The following is a 21,650-nucleotide window of genomic DNA, read 5'->3' as shown; positions in this document are numbered from 1 at the left end:
TTCTTTCGGATTGTGGATAATCGTCGCGTCGAGTTATTAATATCGTATAAAACGAAGGAGAGCGGATGATTAGCCGGGTGTTATAATACGACTGAATTAAATGTCAGCGTCTCTTTGAAAGGAGGTGTTTATTACAATCTTATAGAACCGGTCGTTGTCGGATTAACGCGTTACGGAATAAATAATTCGATACTTATAAAGAGTCGACGCAGGTGAATACATATGTATATATATGTATATATCTGAGTATGACAGGTCTGTCAAGAATTTGAGAATCGATTAACCAGCATCTCGGAGCGTTCAACTCACGATTTCTAAGAAAAAAAAGAAAAAAATAATCGAAACTCAATAATCATATCGAACCGATTGTACAAGTTTCATAAAAACTGAACCCAAGTCGCTTCCTCGTTCAGATTAACGCAAGAGCGTTAATTCAATCGAATGGTGGGTAAAAACAAAAATTTACATCCGAATTTTAATAATTCGTATACTAACCGAACGGAATAAAAAATAAAAAAAAAATAAAAACATACAATCAAACTACCGCGGTGACGTTTCTGTACGATTGTGAGAATTTATCATCATTTCCTCAGAGTTGGTACAACGTATACAAATGTACTGCACATATTAAGTACCTATTTGTATAATGTTGTGCCATTCGGATTCTTGAATATGAATGAACAATAAAACAACGTCGGTGTTATTATAAATGGCTTAATTTCACCGAGAAAAGATTATCATAAAACGCGCACAAAACTCTCCGCGCCCGTCTACACCTTACACAAAACTTAGGTACAACTTGACGACGATCGAGTCGTGAGATATAAACGAACGAACGAACGAGAGTGTGAGAATAAAAATGCAAAAACTGATAAGTAAAAAAAAAAAAAAAAAAAAAAAAAAAGTGTAATGAGGAAAATGAGATTCCACCGTACGCGTGTGTGAAATTCAAGCCTATTTCATATATTATACATATATGGGGGCACCTACGAGTCCGTTGCGGGGTTATAATTTTCAAACGTGAAATTAATCGTACGATTGCAGATAACGAGGTAATTACAACACCCGTAAGGACGAGCTGGCAATTTGGCGCAGCCCAGGAAGGCTTCTCGGTTTTTTGTGTGAACGCGAAAGATAAGATCTCGGCTCATACAATATATATATATATATATTGTATGTACATATATATACCTGGCTGTATGTCGTTCATCCCTGCGCAGGATTATACTTTTACCGCACGGACATTCCGCTCAGGAACCGCCGCGCGTAAGGAATTTAAAAAGCTCACTTTACCTGTACAAATATATCTATCTATCCGTCTATCTGTCTATCTATCTATCTATCTATCTATTTATCAACGGGTTGCCCTGCCTTCCTGCGTCCAGGTATTTGCATTTATTCATCTTGCCCGGTGCTTAGGGCAAAGCACTTTGTTCGACGAATATCTAACATCGTGATTACACGGGTTTGTTATACCTACTCAACTTCGGTATCAAAATTCACGCTGGATGTAAATCTGTTCTTAGAGTAGAGGCGGAAGAAATTAACTACACGAGTAAAGTAAATATCGTTTAATCCAATGAGAACTGGAATCGAGGTTTGCGTGAGATTGTGTGCCGAGACTTTTTTTTGTCTCGGAACTTTCAACTTTCCCATTTCTTCGTTTTCAGATAAAATGGAAGCTATTGTAATCACCCGGAAAATGACAAGTCGACTTTCGGCTAGATCCGCGGGTTTTGAAGTTTAGAGAATCACATTCAATTATTTTCCAAAGGTCTCGATAACGAGTTATCGGATTTCAATGATTTTCGTCTCAATCGACGCGGTTTTTTCAAACTTAGAACCGATTAGATTTTGTTTTCGATCCGTTCGGTAATTTTTTAATTATTTGGATAGTGAAATTCCATAAAATCGTATAACAATACGATATGTTGAGAACGAATGAATGGATTTGAATGAAAATTCATACCGTCAGGTTTTTGGGTCGCTAATCACGAATCTAAGGTCATATTTGCAAAATTTAAATTTGGTTTATTCAATGAGCTGAAAAAAAATACAAACATTTGGATTTTGATGAAAATTGGTCCACGTAGGTTTTTCGGGTGGCTGATCACGGATCCGAAGTCAGATTGCGAAATCCAAAACGGCGATCCGATATGGTGAAAAAAAAGGAATAAGAAAATTCCGATTTCTGTACAAATTGGTAGGCGGAGATTTTTCGGGTCACCGATAACGAATCCAAAGTCAGACTTCCGAAATTTGTAATGATGAATCCATTATAGTAATTAAAGATAAAAAGAATCGTCATATTTTCATGTGCCTAATACGGTATCCGAGGACTTTGAAATCGTTAATCACGAATCTAAATTTGTAGCCCGAATTTCGAATTGGATATTATTCATCTCTTATTCTTCGTGAACTTGGAACCTGCAGCGACATAGCGTGACTTAAAATTACTAAAATTCGTAAACCATTGACCGCTTTACATTTTTATAAAAAAAATGTTCTCTTCCCATCTCCCGGTGTCCCGTTTCCCTCGTATTTCCCTAGGCGAGGGAGGCTTAAGTGGAGCTTGAAATTATTCTCGAGATCGTCGTCGTCTTTGGGAAGTCGTTCTTATTGTTAAAACATAGCTCGATTATTAAATTTGACACTCGAGGAGGCCGCCGTATGATTCCCAGTCCTTCGAAGCAGAATCGCAAGGGATTTTCCCCTTGGTGTTTTCGGACCGAGCGATGGGGCAGAGCGAGTCCAGGTCCCCGGGGACCTCGATCCGGCAGCTCCTCGACTAATTTTACTCTCCAGACCCAGGAATCAAATATACATACACACATACACGCACCTTCGAGCCGTGTGAAAACACTCGCGACGCCGAAAAAATTCCGCGGTCCTTCTTGTAGGAAGAAAATATATTCATTTAGGTGTGAAAAATTTTCAGATGTTACGCAGCGACGTGTTTAATATGAAAAGAAACAAGCCGAGAGAGAGAGGAACAAATTTATAAACGACTGTATTATTTTTCGCACTTTTCATTTTTCTTTTTTTTTTCTCAACGCGCGTCTACCTTTCCTTCTTCGTTCTTTCTTCTTTCCGTCGTCCGTGACCCACGTCACTCTCGAATACTCAAAACGATACGGGGTATTTCCGGTCGAAGAAACGGGACTCGATATAACGCGATATACGGAACGGAGTTGGTGCAAACTCAGAGCGATTTGGACCGCGGGATTTCGGCGGAGGGGTCCGGACTTCGAGAGAGTAAAAGAGAGAGAAAGAGAGAGAGGAGGGACATTCATTTCCCGAGTCTCTGTTGTACGAGCGGTTTAAGGAGCGGTTGAAATTTGAAAGGTCCTTCGAAGGTCAATTCCGTTCTAGTTGTCGTTCGAGAGGAGACTCTATTCTTGCTGGGAAATTGCCCGAAATTGATTTACGAACTCGGCCGCTTCGCTCCTCTCCTCTCCTCTCCTCTCCTCTCCTGTCCTCCTCCCGTTATACTCGATGAGACTTTTACGTCACAACTTATCGGAATTGATTGATTCGAAACTCCCACGGGAATACGTAACCTGTCTGTCGTACCGCTGCAGTGCACGAATCATGGCATTCGGTGAAAGAAGAAGAATAAGGAACGAAAGGAAGCGAGTGTGATAAGAAGACGAAGAATCATAATCGTGGAATCTTTGCCCGATCCTCGTATCACAGCTTCGAAAATCCCGCACCGACAAAAATTTCATTTGTTACAGTAAGTAGAAAAATTGAGGTATCGTTAGAAAAAACTGTTTGAATATTGTTGGAATTATGAAAAACGAGGTACTTTTTTTGCTAATTGCGACGCAAAATCAGTTTGTGAGGTTTGCTCTACTTTTTTAGCTAAACAAGTCTTTAACGTCAATTTATTCTTGCACGAGCGTTAAATTTTCACAACAGTGACAAGAAAATATAGCAACAGTGATCGTAATGAGAAGGAACAGTAACGGATACCAGACTTTCCGGTAACGGCTAGAAACCTAATTTTCATTTTATACCTAGAAGAATATTTTTCGATTGTGGTAAAAAATGAAAATAGTTAAAATGACTGAGCGGTAACCGGAACTAAAAATTTCTCTCAGTGCGTATTGCGTAACACTTGGTATAGAAATCCGTAAGGGAGGGTGAGATTTTTCTCGTCGATTAATGAAGCGAGGATCGGAACTTGAGGAGCGACGAGCCCTCGAAGGGCGGAGTTAAACCAAGTGAAGAAATAAGGAGGAAACGGGGAACGTACCTTAATACACGTTGTGCAGTAGCCATGTATAATGTACAACGACGCGGTGTAACGAAAGAATTATTAAGTCGGAAGTTACGCCGTCGTTCGCCATCAATTGCGTCTTAAAAAGAGAGAAAACTCGGGCCCTCCCCCTTCCGGAAGAAAAGAATTTATATTCGTTTAGCTAATTTATGCCCGCACAGCCCCGAGCCAACCGTACAGCACGGCTGAGCCCTTCGCAGTTCTCTACCCCTTGTGTTCATTTTTATTTTCCACGCCCAACAGACGGCGCACCTGATTACAAAAGACAAACGTAATCAGCGAAGGAGACTAGAAACTGGGAACGAACTGCCCGCTGCAGAAACGGCGTTGAATAATCAAAGAATAATGAAATTACTCTGCCGGACTTGAGCGGAGCAATTTCGCATTGCGAATTCTAATCCTTTTTACGCATGGACGTGAAATCGTCAACGTCGTTCTCTCCACCGCAACTACTGCTACACTGAGAAAAGAGTTTATTTACCATGTTAACAAACGTATATTTGAATGTATCGCGAAATGCGTAATGATCGATGAAGATTTGTTAACAGTTGACGAATCGTATTTGGCACAGCTGAAAATTTGATAACAATAACGAAACATTTATTTCGCGATATATCTAAATATGAGTTTGTTGACGGTAAATTATTAGTTTTCACCTCCCGAATTCTCGGCGTCATCGCACGAGAGTGTAAATCGTTACGTTCGTTATGCGAACAATATTTTTTACCCTTCGAGCCGTAAAATTGGAAGAACACGTTGTACAAAAATTGCAAAAATAGCAGATATAAGGTCGTGTATGTGAACGCAAAGCCCTCACCGGAAACAATAATACTTTACTGTTATAAAAAAAAAATAATTATTATTATTTATTAAAAGTAATGATAATATCCAATTTTATTTCGTCATAGAAAGGTTTTGAACTGAGCAAAACGAAATGAACTGAATTCGATAGTGTCATTTACAAATAAAAAATTGAATTCAATCAACCTTGATTAATCAATTGTTGATTTTTGAATTGTTTAACAGAAAATGAAAATGATATTTGTTAATTCTGCCTCCCAAAGCTTGGCCTGTATTTTCTCGTGAATTTGATTGGAAGTTTTTCTTTTTTTTTTTTTTTTTCTTTTCAGCAAATAAGTAATTCCAAAACACGATTGCCACGCCACCTCTTGGGGATAAACTGATCTAACAATTCTCAGAATTAACCAGAGACAGCAACTACGAGTGCGAGAGACAACGATTCGGGGAATTTAATTCCTTATTCGTTTTAAACATACCGGTGTGTAAAACGGTACTTTACACCCGCAAAACGGATCGTAAGATCCCATTTTACGCCTACGTAGAGCAAAAAAAAAAAAAAAAAAAACTTATATTATGTTATAATTCTTCTCTACGAGGCGCTGTTTGGCAAATATGAAAAAATTTGACATCGTTCTTTGGATGTTTTTATTAGCAAAAATGTTACTTCGGAAGCACCCGTTACACGAAGGGATAAAGGTAGCTGCCCCGGTGTAACGCAACACTCTGGGCACAGCCCTGATCCTGATCCTGGTTCTTGAATAAGATAGGATCTTAGTGATCCTGCACGCCACGATGTGCACTATACTATTTCAGTGCTCGCTGCACAAGTCGCAGAAAATGTACGTGAACGCCGGTATTATTTTCGAATAATATCACGTATGCGAGGACGGCGCACGTGAGGATATTGACACCGAGGCGAGTATATCGCGTGTAAAATGGTGCAAGGATACCGGCGGCAGAAAAGCGAAATCGGTGGTAAAAGGGTTTCGTGTAATTTTTTTTTTCTTCACCTGAGCTAAAATCAACCAAAACAATAAATAAAGGTAAAAGGTATTGTGTTCGGTTCAGCATCAAAATATATTCTGATTTATCACATTTATGAATGGTAAAAGGACGCATCCTCCATTTTTCTGTTTTTTTTTTTTTATTTCGGAAACGACGCTAAAACCTTTGAAACGTAAAGATTCCTCGATTTCGGGAAGAATGTTTAAAATTTGTTGCTTGTTTTTTATTCTCAAATAATAATATCGAACGTAACGGTACGAGGAGGTATGTCGGCACTTACGTTCTTGGACCATTAGTGAACGTGATTATTCTTTGTAAAGTTCGCCCGAAGACTGAAATGAATGATTGACAAACTGCTCCGATATCCAATTACTGAACGACGATGTTGCAAGAGAATGGTCGTCGATGCGTTGGATTGAACGCACCGGTTTTGGTCATCTTAGTATCACTTTCGGTAATCCTTTTAATCCAGTTGCGGGTACACGGAGAGAAATTTTTAGTTCCGGCGAATATTAATCACGAATTCGATGCTTTAATCGAAGAGATTAAAATTGAAATTGATGCAAGATAGAAAATTTCACAAAGGTACACTTGGGGATAATGAATTTGAGACGGCTAATTTTTTTCCACTAGACAGTTACGTTGGCAACACAGAGAAACCTACAGCGCCACAGTCGGCCGAGTGTGAAACAAATTCAATCTCGATAAATGTAACACAACCCATGACCGTTGAATCTGACCTTAGAATACTTGTTGACTTGTCAATCCAACAAGTCATTATCCCCGCGGTATTCTAAGGTTAGATTCGACGTTCATGGGTTATGTTACGTTTATCGAGATTGATTTTGTTTCGCGCTCGGCCGACTGTGGCGCTGTAGGTTTCTCTGTGTTGCCAACGTAACTGTCTGGTGTAAAAAATTATGCGTCTCAGACTCACTGTCCCCAAGTGTACAAGTAAGCGAATGGTAACGTAACCAGGAATGGTGCAACTACCCTACACCGAGGTTTGTTTCGAATTTGGCGTAACCCGATCGAAAGCAAAGTCAGAGCAACGGCACCCCGGATCGTGGCATTGCACAGGCCGGGGCCTGAGGGCATGAAATTGTACCCCTATCGCGCATTGATATCCCCCGGTCGGTCACTGGAGCATGAAACAGTTGAGCATCGACAATGTAAGCCAATCAAGACCCGCGGGCGGCGTAGTCGAAGCGAGGCAAGACGAGGGACGGAAGGCGGGTGGGTAGGTATATCAGAGACTGGGAAGGGTAATCGCCTGAAATTGCATTAAATTTAAATTTTTAGTTACGTCAATCCCCCGGGGGATAACGCGGCCCATCGTCTGCGCCGCTCGCCGTCTCCCGATCTCGGTCTTTTGATGCTGCGACAAATTGATCCACCCAGCTCGCTTCTTCTATTCTAGCCAATTCGATACTGGAATACGCGCATCCGAACCCGAGTCAAAATTCAGCGCCTACGTTTTACCCTAACAAGGTTCGTACGAACCTACTTTGAAGGAAACTTGACCTGGAAATCCTACATTGAACCTTCAACTTCTAAAAATTAAAGTACCAAGCCGTACTTTGACCCTCTGGTAGCAGACGATTGAACATGTTTTGACGCTGTTCGATCAGCAGCTCCTACATTTGACCTGTAAATCATCCCCTATAGATATATTGTTACAGCGACATTCGAGTGTTCACAATGAATAATCCAAGGGCTGTTTCGACATCATTTTGATAAGTTTTAACAACGTTTGAAAATTAAGTATTGCATTTCGACTGTATTCATTCAACGTTCTTATGAATACAAAAACCCTTTTAACTGATCGCTGGTACAGAAAATACGATTAAACGCATGTGTAAACCAATTCCTGTTTATTGGGATTTTAATTTTGATTTCACACGTTTTGATCATATTTTTTGTATTTCAGTCATGTTCAATCAGAATCGTATGGAGAGTTTCAAGCCAGCAGGTTTTACCCCACCTCTGGTGGTTTAAAGGAGGATCTAAACAGTCCCTACTATGAACCTAAACTTCGTATATCGTGAAATTTCGGACCGTTTTAGCGTCAAAATATGGTCTGATATCGCATTGAAATAGAACCTACCTCAGTATCTTCAGTCGGAGCTCCAACGTAGGGTTTAAAGGGGGCGCTAAATTTCGACTCGGGAATCCAACTTCGTCACCGGCACGTCTCTGACTGTTCCAAAAGCAGGAATATTACTCCTACGTTAATCGATCGCGAGAGGAGTCTTCAAACGTTCGATGTACGTTCGATGTACGATTGAATTTGGACTACATCCGAACCCCGAATGGACTCCAGATCTCGTTGGTATGATGCTCGAGTAATTGGAAGCACAAAGTTGTCTCACCGAATTGGATTTCACGTTAGAATACGTTGTATTGTTGAAATGGCAAATTGAACCTCTTTGTTGTCAGAAGAAATGGAATTTCCTAATGGTCGAAACTCGATTACAAGTTGAATTCCACCGGTGAGAATTGATAAGTATGGGCTATTCCGCGTCAACCGGATCAGTCATCTCTCAGATATTTTTTTAATTTGGCATGTGGATTGTGTGGGACGAGTTAGATTTTTGTGCCAAAGCGCGAATCTCATAATGCAAAATTCGATTTTTTATTAACAATAACAAATTAGACTCCCATTTTTTTCAAAAATTCATAACTTCGGCAAAAAATTAGATACAATATATTTTTTTTTTTCAAATTACGCGGAAAGCTCCATAGAATTTAAAAAAAAATACGAAATGGTAAAAACAAGTTGTTATCAATTGTTTATTTAACAATTAATTTTTCAAAGATTTTCAAAACAGTGACTGACACGATCAAAAAATTTTTTTAAAATTCTGACATGTTCCTTGAACTGTACTACAACCTGTGAATTAATTCCAGAGGGGTGTTTTTCTTCGTTTTCGAGTAAAAAATCATTAAAGGTGTCGATGCGCATGAAATTGCGGCCCGCCGAGTCTCTACGTAATGGCGGGCGGCCGGTTGCCGTCCACCGCTACACCGCGGTGGCGTCGCAGCGTTATTTTAGAGTCATTTTCACGATGTAGGACATGATTGAAGAATCTGAAAAAAATACTGTACCTTCACAAGGCCTGCTCAAAGCGATAAGTGAAGTTTCAGGAATGTGTTTTTCACCGTTTTTTTATTACAGAGATTCAAAATAACGGTTACACACCATGAGAGTGCACATAAATGATAATAATTACATAACTTGCTACTTATTTTAAAATAAAAACACATTCTTGAAACTTCACTTATCGCTTTGAGCAGGCCTTGTGAAGGTACAGTATTTTTTTCAGATTCTTCAATCATGTCCTACATCGTGAAAATGACTCTAAAATAACGCTGCGACGCCACCGCGGTGTAGCGGTGGACGGCAACCGGCCGCCCGCCATTACGTAGAGACTCGGCGGGCCGCAATTTCATGCGCATCGACACCTTTAATGATTTTTTACTCGAAAACGAAGAAAAACACCCCTCTGGAATTAATTCACAGGTTGTAGTACAGTTCAAGGAACATGTCAGAATTTTAAAAAAATTTTTTGATCGTGTCAGTCACTGTTTTGAAAATCTTTGAAAAATTAATTGTTAAATAAACAATTGATAACAACTTGTTTTTACCATTTCGTATTTTTTTTTAAATTCTATGGAGCTTTCCGCGTAATTTGAAAAAAAAAAATATATTGTATCTAATTTTTTGCCGAAGTTATGAATTTTTGAAAAAAATGGGAGTCTAATTTGTTATTGTTAATAAAAAATCGAATTTTGCATTATGAGATTCGCGCTTTGGCACAAAAATCTAACTCGTCCCACACAATCCACATGCCAAATTAAAAAAATATCTGAGAGATGACTGATCCGGTTGACGCGGAATAGCCCGTATACATGTACGTAGGTAGCTTAACCTTGATATATCTTTTCCTGCTCGTTAATGTTTCTCCTCATTCCTACGTCATCGTATCCCAGTCAAGGGTACAACAAGTAGGTTAGGTTACACCGAGCTATTCACGAGGGCGCGTATCTCGCACACACGGATAAAGGGAGAATCGACATAGATGTGTAGGTATACCTGAAGCGAGTAATTTTGTAGAAACGAGCATTCTCTTTGGTGGATTGAAATCTTAAGCCCTGTGGGGGTTTCGCGTTATTACCGAGGTAGAAAATGATCATACGCCAGCCAGCATCCCCTGTTCTCGAGGTCACCTCCTCCTTCTCCTCCTTCTCCTCATCCTCATCCTCCTCCCCCTGCTCCCTCCTCAACCTTCGACGTTTTCCTTTCCTTCCCTTGCAGACATGCCCGCACGATGGTGGTCGAGGCCACATTATAGTGTACAAATTAACCGAGCGTCTAAACTGAAGCAAAACCAACCTAAACTATAGTGCCGGTAAGTGGTAAGCCATGGAGTATGGAAAGGACGAATACGGACGTAGGACGAGGATGAGGCTTACGGTGTAATTTGCAACGGCTTAAGCCTCCAGCTCCGACCAATTTGATCCCCCGCGTGTGAAATCTTATACCTCGTACGATCTTTACGTCTTTTTTACCCGGAATATGTTTTTTTTTCCTATTTATTACATTCACTCTTTGTTTTATCGTTGTTTTAATTAATTTATTTTTTCTATCGAGCGGAGCGCAGAGTCCGCGAGACTTGGAGTGCATCGCACGGCAAAGAAATACACACGAAGTAGGAAAAAATGAATATTCATATATACTCCCCATGAAAAGCGATACCCCGAGCCATCCGCTCTACGGTCAATGGGCGGTGTCGCAATTTTTCTTTTACCTCATCGTTGCTGGTGCTGAGTATACCGTATACACCGTACTCCTCCACTCTTGTGTGTACCTATACTTACATACCCGAGAGCATCACGAGCCGAGAACACGAGCTGGTGGGTTTTACGGGCTGTCGCCCAGAATCTGGAGTAAGAATTTTTTGTCTCTCCGGTATTACCACGCATACAAGGAAAAATGCTTAATTTAGTGGATAAAAAGGCGGCACCGCGGCGTAACCACCGGGAACTCAATACCCCGTAAGGCAAAAATATTCCGTAAAAGTTGGAACTTCGCCTCATCCGAGCATGCCGAGCATTGATCAGCCCGTAATGAAGTCGTTTCACCTCGAGTCCGACGCAGTTGAAGCGATTACACACTAAGGAGAGCCCAGGGCATGACGGTTCGCTCGCGGTTACCTCGAGAGTGCATTAAACAAAACACTATATTAACACACGGGGGGAACGTCCGGTGTTTAAGTACCTATACCCACACTTTGGCTTGGATGTGGCTGTGCTAGGGGCCGGAGAGCGTGCGTGGCCGACAGGTAGTCGATGATTTGCAACATTTTATCCACTCGAACATCGAGTGTTTTAAACCGACGACGGTGCAATATGGCGGACTCGGGCAGGGATGGAAGGCACGGTTGACAAGCGATCTCCACTTCACCGTACACCAAGGAGGTTCCTTCCATGGTGCAGGGCAGCCCAGTCCATGCACCGCAGGCCCTTACGATTCTTCTCTCTTCCCCCGCCCTCGCTGATGAACCGAGCAAATGTTTATACAAGAACAAAGCTACGCGAGTATCGGCTGTCGCCTAGCTTTTCACTTGTTTTTCAGACATACCTGTATTCCGATATGTTTGACGATTTTAAGTGACCAAATACACTTCAGGGGAAGGGGAAACAACCCACTGAACATCAGGGGTTGAACGAAGACGGATAAAGTTCCCGAGAGAGAGAGAGAGACAGAGGGAGACGGGGTCTTGGGACTGCGGCCGAAGAAGTAGGTCTGGTTCCTCCAACTCCATTTTCACAAAGATCCGATCACGGACCGTGCAAAAACACGACCAACCCAATGAACCGACATCCTGAACATCTCGGGAAAAGTACCGAGACCTCTTCGAATCCGAAATCCAATTGTCAAATCGAATGGTCACGTGCGAGGATCGTTGGATTGAAACGTCTCGCGTCTTTGTCGTGAAATTTAAATCGTCGTTCCGAATTATGTCGACCAGCTGTCTCTGGGACGTCTAAACATCTTGATGAGTTTCATCATACTCAACAGTCGGGGCGAGACACGCCTCTTCTACTGGACAATGTCGGGCCAAAAATATCCTACAGTCATCCAGCTAAAGCCGGTACATTCCCACCCTGTGACAAACGTCTCGCGATGACTTGAACGAGTCTTCAACCGACCCGCTTTCAATCCCTCCGAAGCTTTCGTACGTAGGTTTATACTCTAAATAAGTCGTCTTAATCAAGTGTGAAAGTGTTTGACGAATCTCGCTTATTCGCTCCAGTGCGATGTTGCTTACGTATGACAGGACGTCGGGAACATTCCAATGGTCGAGAGTGCAACGTTTATAGCGTCACAGTTCCGCCTAGGCATCACCTCAAATATTAATTTTTAAAATGTTTGAGCATAAAGGCGTGATTCTCACGGCGATATATGCGCGCGTTGTGTGATCAGGATGGTCTCATTTGACTTTGGGAACAAAGCCGCTGTGAAATCGCGTCACAGCAAGAAAACGGATATCGGACCAATCGTACATGTGTCATAGTCCGATCTCAGCTTCTCATGGGCGGAACGTAGGTAACATGGAATTACATCCGAACGATTTTTTGGAGACATCGCGTTGTGGGTAGGTACTGACGAGGGACAAACAAGGTACCAAGAGAAATGGTCGGTTAAAGTGTTTGCCGAGGACCCAGCTGAGCGGTCCACACACAAAATTCTCCTTCTCTGTCGCTCTTTCACTCTGTCCTTCTTCCTTTCTTTTCATTCTCTTCTCTCTCTATATCTATCCGTCTGTCTCTCTCTGTCCGTTCCGTCTGTCGTGGGAAAAATCTCGAAAATTAAGTCCTTCCGAAACAAGGAAAGAGCAGAACCGCTCTAATCCTGTTGTCTCAAGTAAAATTGCTTGCGCGCTGAAAAAATTATCCCCGTTTCAACGGGCGGCCGGATTCTCGTGCATACCTCGGGACCTCTACTGTCCTAATCCTGTTTGCTTCACATACCGTTTTACCTCGGCCAGAATAAAAACGTGTAATTAAATTACGGTTTCGAACCCCTTTGCGGTTCATTGAATTTCACCAAATTCATGTTTTTTTTTTCTTTTTCTCCCATCCCTCTCCCCACGTCATCTAGCTACCGGACAGGTTTCACCATTGCAGTAATAATTTTACAGACAATTTAATGAGGCGTCATCTAATTACAAAAATCTACCGTAATTACGGCAACATTTGGCAGGCGGTTTTACTATTCCGGGATGTGTACGTTCCAAAGGAAACGAAGGGGAATTGAAAGGCACGGTAGAACAGATACGGAGACGGTACGTCGAGTATAAGTGGAACCGAAGAGAGAGGGAGAGAAAATACAGAATGGAAGCAATTCGATTGACGACAAAAGATCGCGATTCCGGGTTCGAACATCTCGCTCATTGTCGGTATAAATGGTGTAGACTGCGGAACGAAGTCAACGTTGGTAAATAATTAAAATCTTATCAGACACAGTTTGTGTGTCAGAGACTTGAGTGCGACGAGAATAGGGTGTCCTTGTACGAAAGGCAACAGAAGAGGGAAGGAGGATGTTTGCCATCAAACACTAAAAGGGCTCTCAACAGATCCTCCGCTAGTTTTTTGTACTCGCTCGTGTCCTCTTCTCATTGTCAGACAGAGTAGTCAGTCGCTACTGCAGTCTAACGCTCAGGGAACGAATGTCTCTCATCGCGAGAAGAATAAGAAGAATACTAAGACACGGAACGAGAGAAACTGAGGAAAAACAAAGAAAAAAATTTAAAAAATTTTTTTTATCAAATAGTGACAGGAATGAAAATCGTGAATAATACCTACTACAAATGAATTTCCGCACGTCCGCGATTATCGCTAGGGGTATATTTTACGGGGTATCTGTTATTTTCGCAGTCAACGAGCATCGACACTGCCGGTACCGGCGGATCGATGCTTGAATTATCGTTAACGAAGGAGTTGAATGACGGCTGATTAAGCCACGTGCCACTTGGCAGCTGCTCTTCGAGCCCGTAGTGTCACTTGCGCTTTGACTACGCGCGGCGTTGCTTCAAGCACTCTCGAATCGATTTGCCGCAGGAGGAAGGCAAGTAAGTATAGGAACCAACCAACCAACGAACCCGCCGCCTCTTCGTCGCTAAACTCCCGTCGACGACGAGTATCGCCGATCCAAGTATAATAAAGAGACTTTCTTCGAGTATATAATATACCGGAGATTCGAAATCGTTAGAAAGTTTTATAGCTTCTTCAAATTTCGCAACTGCCCGATGGTTTGGATGTTAGAAAAAAGAAAAAAACCAAACATCGTCTCAACGAACGCTGCGACGGGCATACGTTGAGAGGGGCAGGAAGGGGGGAACGAGGCTGGATGAAAGGAGCAGTATCGTTTTAACGTCTCTATTAGCGGCTATTAAAAGCGAACAGCGAAAAACCTCTCGTCCGAATCGCGCCCTCTTCACATACCGCTTCGTTCGGTATCACGTTACCCATTGTGCCAGCCTTGGAGAGAGCTCAGATTTTCGAACGATATACCCATTGTAAAGGCCGGGGGTATTTAGCATGGGGTGGAGAGAGTCCGGGGAAGATTGTGCCCGGGGTACCAAGCCTATAGAACGTCTCTCTATGGTGTCTCGTGACACACGGGGTACGATTTTGTTAAAATGATATCCCCCGACCCGTCAGTATTATTATTTTACCTCCACCCCCTCCCCCGGCAGACGAGAGAGAGAGAGAGAGAGAGAGAAAATGAAAAAAACACGTCAAAATGGAGGAAAGAAAAAGAATATCACGAACGAATCACACACGCAACAGGAAATGGAACTTTGTGAAAGGAACTCGTGTTGATATTATATTCTTTCGATTCATGTACACGACATAAACTATCGTGATATTTTGTCACAAACATCTTTTACGATTCTGACGTACTCAGAGATGTTTCGAAAAAACACTTTAAAGACATTCCTACACGTGGAAGGGTTTTGATAACTTTTAGCAACACGGTCGCAACTGGCGACTAATTTTGATTCAATCTTCACGCTGAGGAAAGATTGAGAAATAAAGAATACTGATAAATTGTAGACATGCGGCTATTAGCGAGATTCGAGTTATTTTTCACTCTTTGTACAATGTACATACTTCAATTCAATTCCTTGCGGTTCCTATTGCTGGCACCATTATCCTTTACGTTTTATATGCTTATTTGGCGTGGTCAAAAAAAATGATTGGTCATCCGTTCTAAACGTATTCTTGGTACAGACACACCCTAATGACAGACCCACGTTCTTCGGGCTCAGCTGACGCGTTTTAGTTCACTTTCGGGATCTTTTTCGATGGGTTCCGGTAGCACGGGACGAAAAATAGAGGTTGAAAAACGAAAGAGGAAAGTGGGAAGCCGGGTATAACGAGCCGAGATGTCGGACTATTTGCGACGATAATTAATGCCGAGAACGCGTTCTCGATTTGACCACTCTCGTTCTGTTCGTACACTCGAAAAAAAATTGCCTTATTTCGTTTCATTTCATCTTTTTTTTTTTTTCTTCGCCCCTCTTCGATCCTCCTTTTTCAATATCAATATCAAACGATTGCAAAGAGCTTGAAACTCGCGTCGAGGCCAGACGATCGACTTGTTTCTCAAGGCAAATGTGCTAGGAAAAAAAAAACGACTCGGAATTGAAAATCAGTTAAAAATGACGGGTACAGGGATTATGATAATTAATACTTTTTAAAGCGGTATATCGTAGATATCGGATAGATCGGCATAATCAAACGGATTACAGGCGACACCTTCACCGAATCCAACTATGGCTATCTCTTGCTCTGGTAAGAGATAAATAAAAAAGTAACAGCGAACGATTAAATATATGACTGAATGAAAATTGATCTTACTCTAAACAAATTTCATTTAAATCACATATCTCTTGTAACGCGTATAAGATTGAGATTCGTTAATTTTTTTGTCCCCCTATTCGTTATAGTTAATTCAAATCGATTCAGCGTCCGCAAGTTGCAATCTGCACTTTATAAAATTTTATCAAGAGAGTAAACGAATTTTGAAACTATCTGCAGGAGTTTCGAAACAGGAAGAGAGGAAAAGAGATTACAAAAAATGGGAAAGGATTAAAAAAAAAAAAAAAAAATCTGTGCGGCCGGTGTTTCGCTCGTGGGATAATCCGCAGAGCCATGCTCAAAGTGGCGAATTTTGCGGTCGACGTTTTAACGCGGAGAAAACCAGCGCCGAGCAGTTCGCGGATATAACGCGTAGCCATGACAACCTGAGCGACTTGCGACTCAATTAGCAGGGAAAACACGGGACGCCGTTTCGCGTTTATACTCATCGATCTGAGAGCGGGAGAGAGAAACAAGACCGACTAAACCACTGAGGTACAGAGGCATATATATTTATAGAGGTATTATGGCCGTGAAGACATTTAGTCAAAATCGTGCCTCGATGCTCGGAAAGAGAAACTGGAAGAAACGGCGTTTCGTTATCAATGAGTTTCGATATTCAATGATAAATGCTGATGCATGGATTTATACGTAACTGCTTCGATGTTTCGTTCTGCAGAATTACTTACAAGAAAATTTCAATTTGTAATTATTATTAGTAAATCATAATAAATTGGTTATCGTGACGATAAAGCTCAAATGCCGTCATAAATTTTGTCCAAGTTTGATTATTTAGTGCAAGTGTTGTACCGTATGATAAATATATTCCGGCAATTTTAACGTTACGTCTAAATGAAAATATCATAGCAACAATTTTGCACGAGTAAATAAAAATAGAAGTGACTAGAATTTTTTGCTACAGCTACGAAACAATTTTTTTAATTAGTATCCACAATCGTATTTTCGAACCATGGTTGAAGACTGTGTACAATAAACGCAAATATAAATATTTCTCCGTGTAGCTATTATTCAAAAACTATTAGGATTCAGGATGAAGAACAAAGGAAAAAAGTCAACCGAATGAGCTAATGGGAAAACCGTACTTGTTATACCCACTTGAAAAAGCTTAACTGTAACTCTAAAAAGAACCAGCTTGGCCAAAAAGTTCGGTTCAATAAATTATCTCGATAAATGTAGTCGTCAAGAGTTTGATTAAATATTTGAAAGTTGAAAATTTTTAAAGAACAAAATCAGTCAACCATCGTCTTTACCTAAATGCAAATAATTTTCTGTTTACATATCAACCAAATCTGCAAAATCGTTTCTCTGGCATCGTGAAGAAAACAACACATTTCCAACGTGATTTTACAATGTGGTATTAATTTTTTTCGGAGGGTACCTTACAAAGCGCTAATCTGTCGGTAGTCAAAGGTCCTGGTTAAAATGGTCCACCAACTAACCGGCGTAAAAATACACCGACGCAAAAATAGCCCGTGACAAAAAGTTGAATTATATTAAACATCGCAAGTATTCTTATTTTTCGTTGGGTTATTTATTCTGTATTATTTGCTCCTGTAACTAGCCTCAAAGCCACGCGATCATTTCCGCAAATTTCGCTTCGTTGACACGGCAGGCTATGATTTGACTCGACTTTAAATTTTGACATGTTGTTATTTATTTATTTATTTATTTATTGTTTTTATTTTTTTTTTTTGCAGAATGCAGCAACAATCGGGACCGGGAAGCGGATCTCAGCGACGAGCCTTGAGCCCGGGACCCGGCGGAAGTGATTCGGAGGACTCTGACATCTCCCTGGGACGAACCTCGCCCCCCTCGCCGGCATCCTCGCCGCCTCCGACCCACCAGCCGTCCCCGGTTCCGCTGGGCTCGCTGGGCCCTCTGCCCCCACCGCCCCTCAACTTTCGGTTCGACTCGGCGCAGCCCCAATTCCGGTTCGCGCACGCGCCGGCCTTCAAATTCTCGCCAACCGGCTTCCCGTTCGGACCCCATAGCCCGCAGCACAACCACCCGAGCATCGCCGGTGGTGGGATATTCAGACTGGCTGAAACCAGTCCCTTTCAGGCCGTAGGACCCAGGGGCGATCTCGGCTCGAGGTACGTACCGAATGTTCATTCCTCCTGTATTCCAGCTTCGCTTCGTTAGATATACCGGGACAATCTCTTGAAACTTGAAAATCAACCGCGCATGCGCCAATTTTATCGGCCGTTCGCGCAGGCTGGCCATCCCGAGTTTTCAGCTGTCAAACTTTGTTTCTGGCGGCGATGTAGTTGATACGAATTTTCGAGGTTAGAATCTCGGATGGTTGAGGTATTGACTCGGAAAGGTTTGGAAAGCATTTGTTGTCGGGTCGGAAAGTCGATTCTTCTAAGAACGGTCGGAATTTAATGCTCATGCCCTTTGAAAATTCAAACGTACGCATTTTGCGTAGGTTGGCCCGCCTGTGTCGCAGACAAGAATAACGCTGCGGGAATATTTCGCCGACCAATGAGATTTAATTATTTCGTGCATGCGCGGTTGATTATCAAGTTTCAAGAGATTGTTCCGGTATTTTATTGCGTGTCAATTGGAACAAAAGTCTGACCATGCAATTTTCAAAGCGTCAATTTTCTTGAGTCTTGCACGTGTCTTTCGATGAATTTTTTTTTTTTTTAACTGGGAAAGTTACTGCAAATCCAGCCCTGTTTTTAACGAAATTGAACAAAACAACGATGTTTGATTCATCAAGCTTTTCGAGATATACACGTTTCATTTCTGTAAACACGTGAGAATAACAAACATGATTTTCGACAAAAATTAAGAAAAGGAATACATAGAATCCACGGTATTCAGTACCCGGTAAAGTACATCGTAATGCGAAAAACGATAACAAAAATAACATCTTTTCTAGAGTCATTTCAGCTCATTGATTATCAACGATTGATAATTCTTATACAAAAATGGCCAAGTCACCGTATTATTAGACAAACAAATGACTGCGCTTGGCGTATAAAAATTCCAAGTTTAAAAGTCGATCTGACTTCTGAATAGTCGGAGTCTCTAACTTTCCACAACATAAGCTTTTACCATGGAGCCATTAATTGCGGATGCAATTAATTTACAAGATTGATGTGTTGAACAAAAAAAAAATCACTACTTTGGAGCTTTTCGAACAGTTTCGAAATATTTGAGCTTCCAAAGTATGAGCAGTTATATTTTGCTTGTAAAATTTAGACAAACCATTTACTTAAATTCAAGCTAAAAGTACATAGAACTTCAAACTGATACAAATTTTAGCCACTTGAATCTTGGCAAAAATTAAATCCCTTTGCAAGAATTGACACCACCTCGCAGGAAGGCAATCAACGGTCGAGTTTATTTGATAAAAAAAAAACAGAAAAAAAAAACATGATTTCTACGTAGCAGGGATCATTAGTCTATGCAACGAGTGACAATCAAAGGATTAAAATGACTGCGATCATTGATGATGCTTGCGCTAATTAAAAATCGATCAATAGTTAGCAACGATGGGTCCGACAAACGTTGGAGACCCGAGGAATAAAATAAATACGATTATTCCCTGACGGTTGTTTTCCAGACTTCCGGATCCGCTGGGCCTGCCACCCCCGCGACTCCACCCCCACAAAGGGCTGCTGCACCACCCTCACCCCCCGCACCAGCTGACCGAAGGTATATCGAGGTTATCGGACGGCTCTCGTCTCTCCGACGGCGGCGTTTCCCGTCTCTCTGACAGCCTCTCGGAGGCTCACAGCCCCCCATTGATGGCGACGAATCTCTCCGTCACCGGTCCGCTCAGAGTCGCGGTGCCGAGTCCTCACACCCCTTCGTCAAGGGGCAGCCCCCCGGCGGGGCAGCATACGCCGCAAGGTCACGGCCAAGGTCAGATGATGAAGAGGATAGTGACGCCCCCGCCGCATCCGACACCCCCAAAAATTCACAGGCCATTCTCGCCCGCGTGATACGCGAGGAGGTGAAACGTTGCGTGAAAATTGATGCGATTCAACGGAGTATGATGATAATAACGATGATAAATTCAATGGAAATACGAGATAAGTGTATAAATAATAATAACCTCGCGATAAATTCTTTAATCGCAAATTTAATACGCGACACCCGATCGTTCGAGAATTATAATCGAGCCGTGGTTAAGTAGTGACGATTATTATCTGAAGGAGAAAAAAAAAAAAAAAAAAAAAAAACAATACGTTGACTAATAAATTTGACGAAAAATATAAATATAACGTAATATCAACGGCGGAAGACAAGGCTGCTTTCTTTTTTTCTAACGTTTCTAAAGTTCAGCTGGATTTGAACGTGCATTTTGTATAATACATACGATAAACGAATTGTGAAAAAACGAATGGCGTTATTGTAATGTGATCAAAATCAATATGAAAATACAGATGAACGGAATGCTCGTTGAGGTGCACAAAAAAAGCGATGTACCTACATCAGTGTTGTAATGTGACGGAACAGTTTTGTTGCATGCATAAACGTGAAAGATTCAATTTTCAATTCAAAAATATAACTTTAGAGACGATGTAAAACCGGATCCCGACAAATAAACGTATATTGTAGAAAAGTGAAACGTATGGAAGAGAAAAAAATAAAAAAACAAAAAATAATAATAATCATAGAACAAAGAGGGAAAAAAAAAAAAAAAAAAAACCTATAGAAATTCATTCGAATGTTTTGCGGTGTATTATTGAAAAAAATTGTTACACGACGACGCGTCGAGTTAATAAAAAGAAATAGAAATAAATAACAATGGTAAATTGACATTGGTTTTTGTCAAAAAAAAGAAGCCCTTTCCATACCGTGGAAAAATTCTAAAATATCGATATTCATAAAACGTTTTATTATCGTCAAACTTTTATAACTAAATACTCTTCTACTGCTACTACCTCTACTTCTACTACTCTAAATCTTCTTCCTCATCTTCACCGTCTTTCCTGTTTTCTTCTTTGCTCCGCTAGTAGGTATGACAAAGTGTAAAAGTAAGATTGGAGCTGAGAAGCTTGCCAAGCTAATCGAGAATCACGGGATGAATAAAAAAAATTAAATAAAACGAACGGCAAGGACAAAATGAAGAAGAACCATCTTCGCGCTTAGCCCGGAGCAATGTTATTCCCCATTACCTTTATCCCGAGCATCAATCACCTAATCGTGCCCCTGTTTTTTGTAGATAGTATCGATAGTAAAAATTCTCGTATAACCAATTCTATAGCATTAAAAACAATACATATACATGGACTGTACTATACATAAATCGGCATACAAATCTCATGCGTATGTATATACATATGTGTACATAAATATGAATAGGAATACATATATATGTACGTATATATATAAATAGTTACGATTATTGATATGAAAATGACACACACACACACACACATATAATTATATATATATATATATATATATATATATATATATATATATATATATATATATATATATATATATATATATATATATATATATATATATATATATATATATATATTTTAATATATATATATATAAATATATATATGTTAAGAAATTAACATTTACAAATATTATTATTATTACTATTATTATTATTATTATTTTACGCCTGTAC

General features: G+C 40.8%; 1 protein-coding gene across 1 annotated transcript in view; it reads left to right on the top strand.

The window, feature by feature from the left end:
• Optix (optix) overlaps positions 1-20,762 on the top strand; it is a 38,165-nt gene extending 17,403 nt beyond the window's left edge. Inside the window, exons 2-3 of the mRNA XM_046628749.2 lie at positions 17,740-18,135; positions 19,617-20,762. Coding sequence (XP_046484705.1) covers positions 17,740-18,135; positions 19,617-19,998 — 778 coding nt within the window. The 3' untranslated portion in view covers positions 19,999-20,762. The remainder of the gene's footprint in view (positions 1-17,739; positions 18,136-19,616) is intronic.
• The last annotated feature ends 888 nt before the right edge of the window (positions 20,763-21,650 follow it).

Source organism: Neodiprion pinetum, chromosome 5, assembly GCF_021155775.2.
Source record: "Neodiprion pinetum isolate iyNeoPine1 chromosome 5, iyNeoPine1.2, whole genome shotgun sequence".
Taxonomy (NCBI): Eukaryota; Metazoa; Arthropoda; class Insecta; order Hymenoptera; family Diprionidae; genus Neodiprion; species Neodiprion pinetum.
The sequence above is the reverse complement of the archived record's forward strand: the minus strand, read 5'-3'. Positions and strand labels throughout refer to the sequence as shown.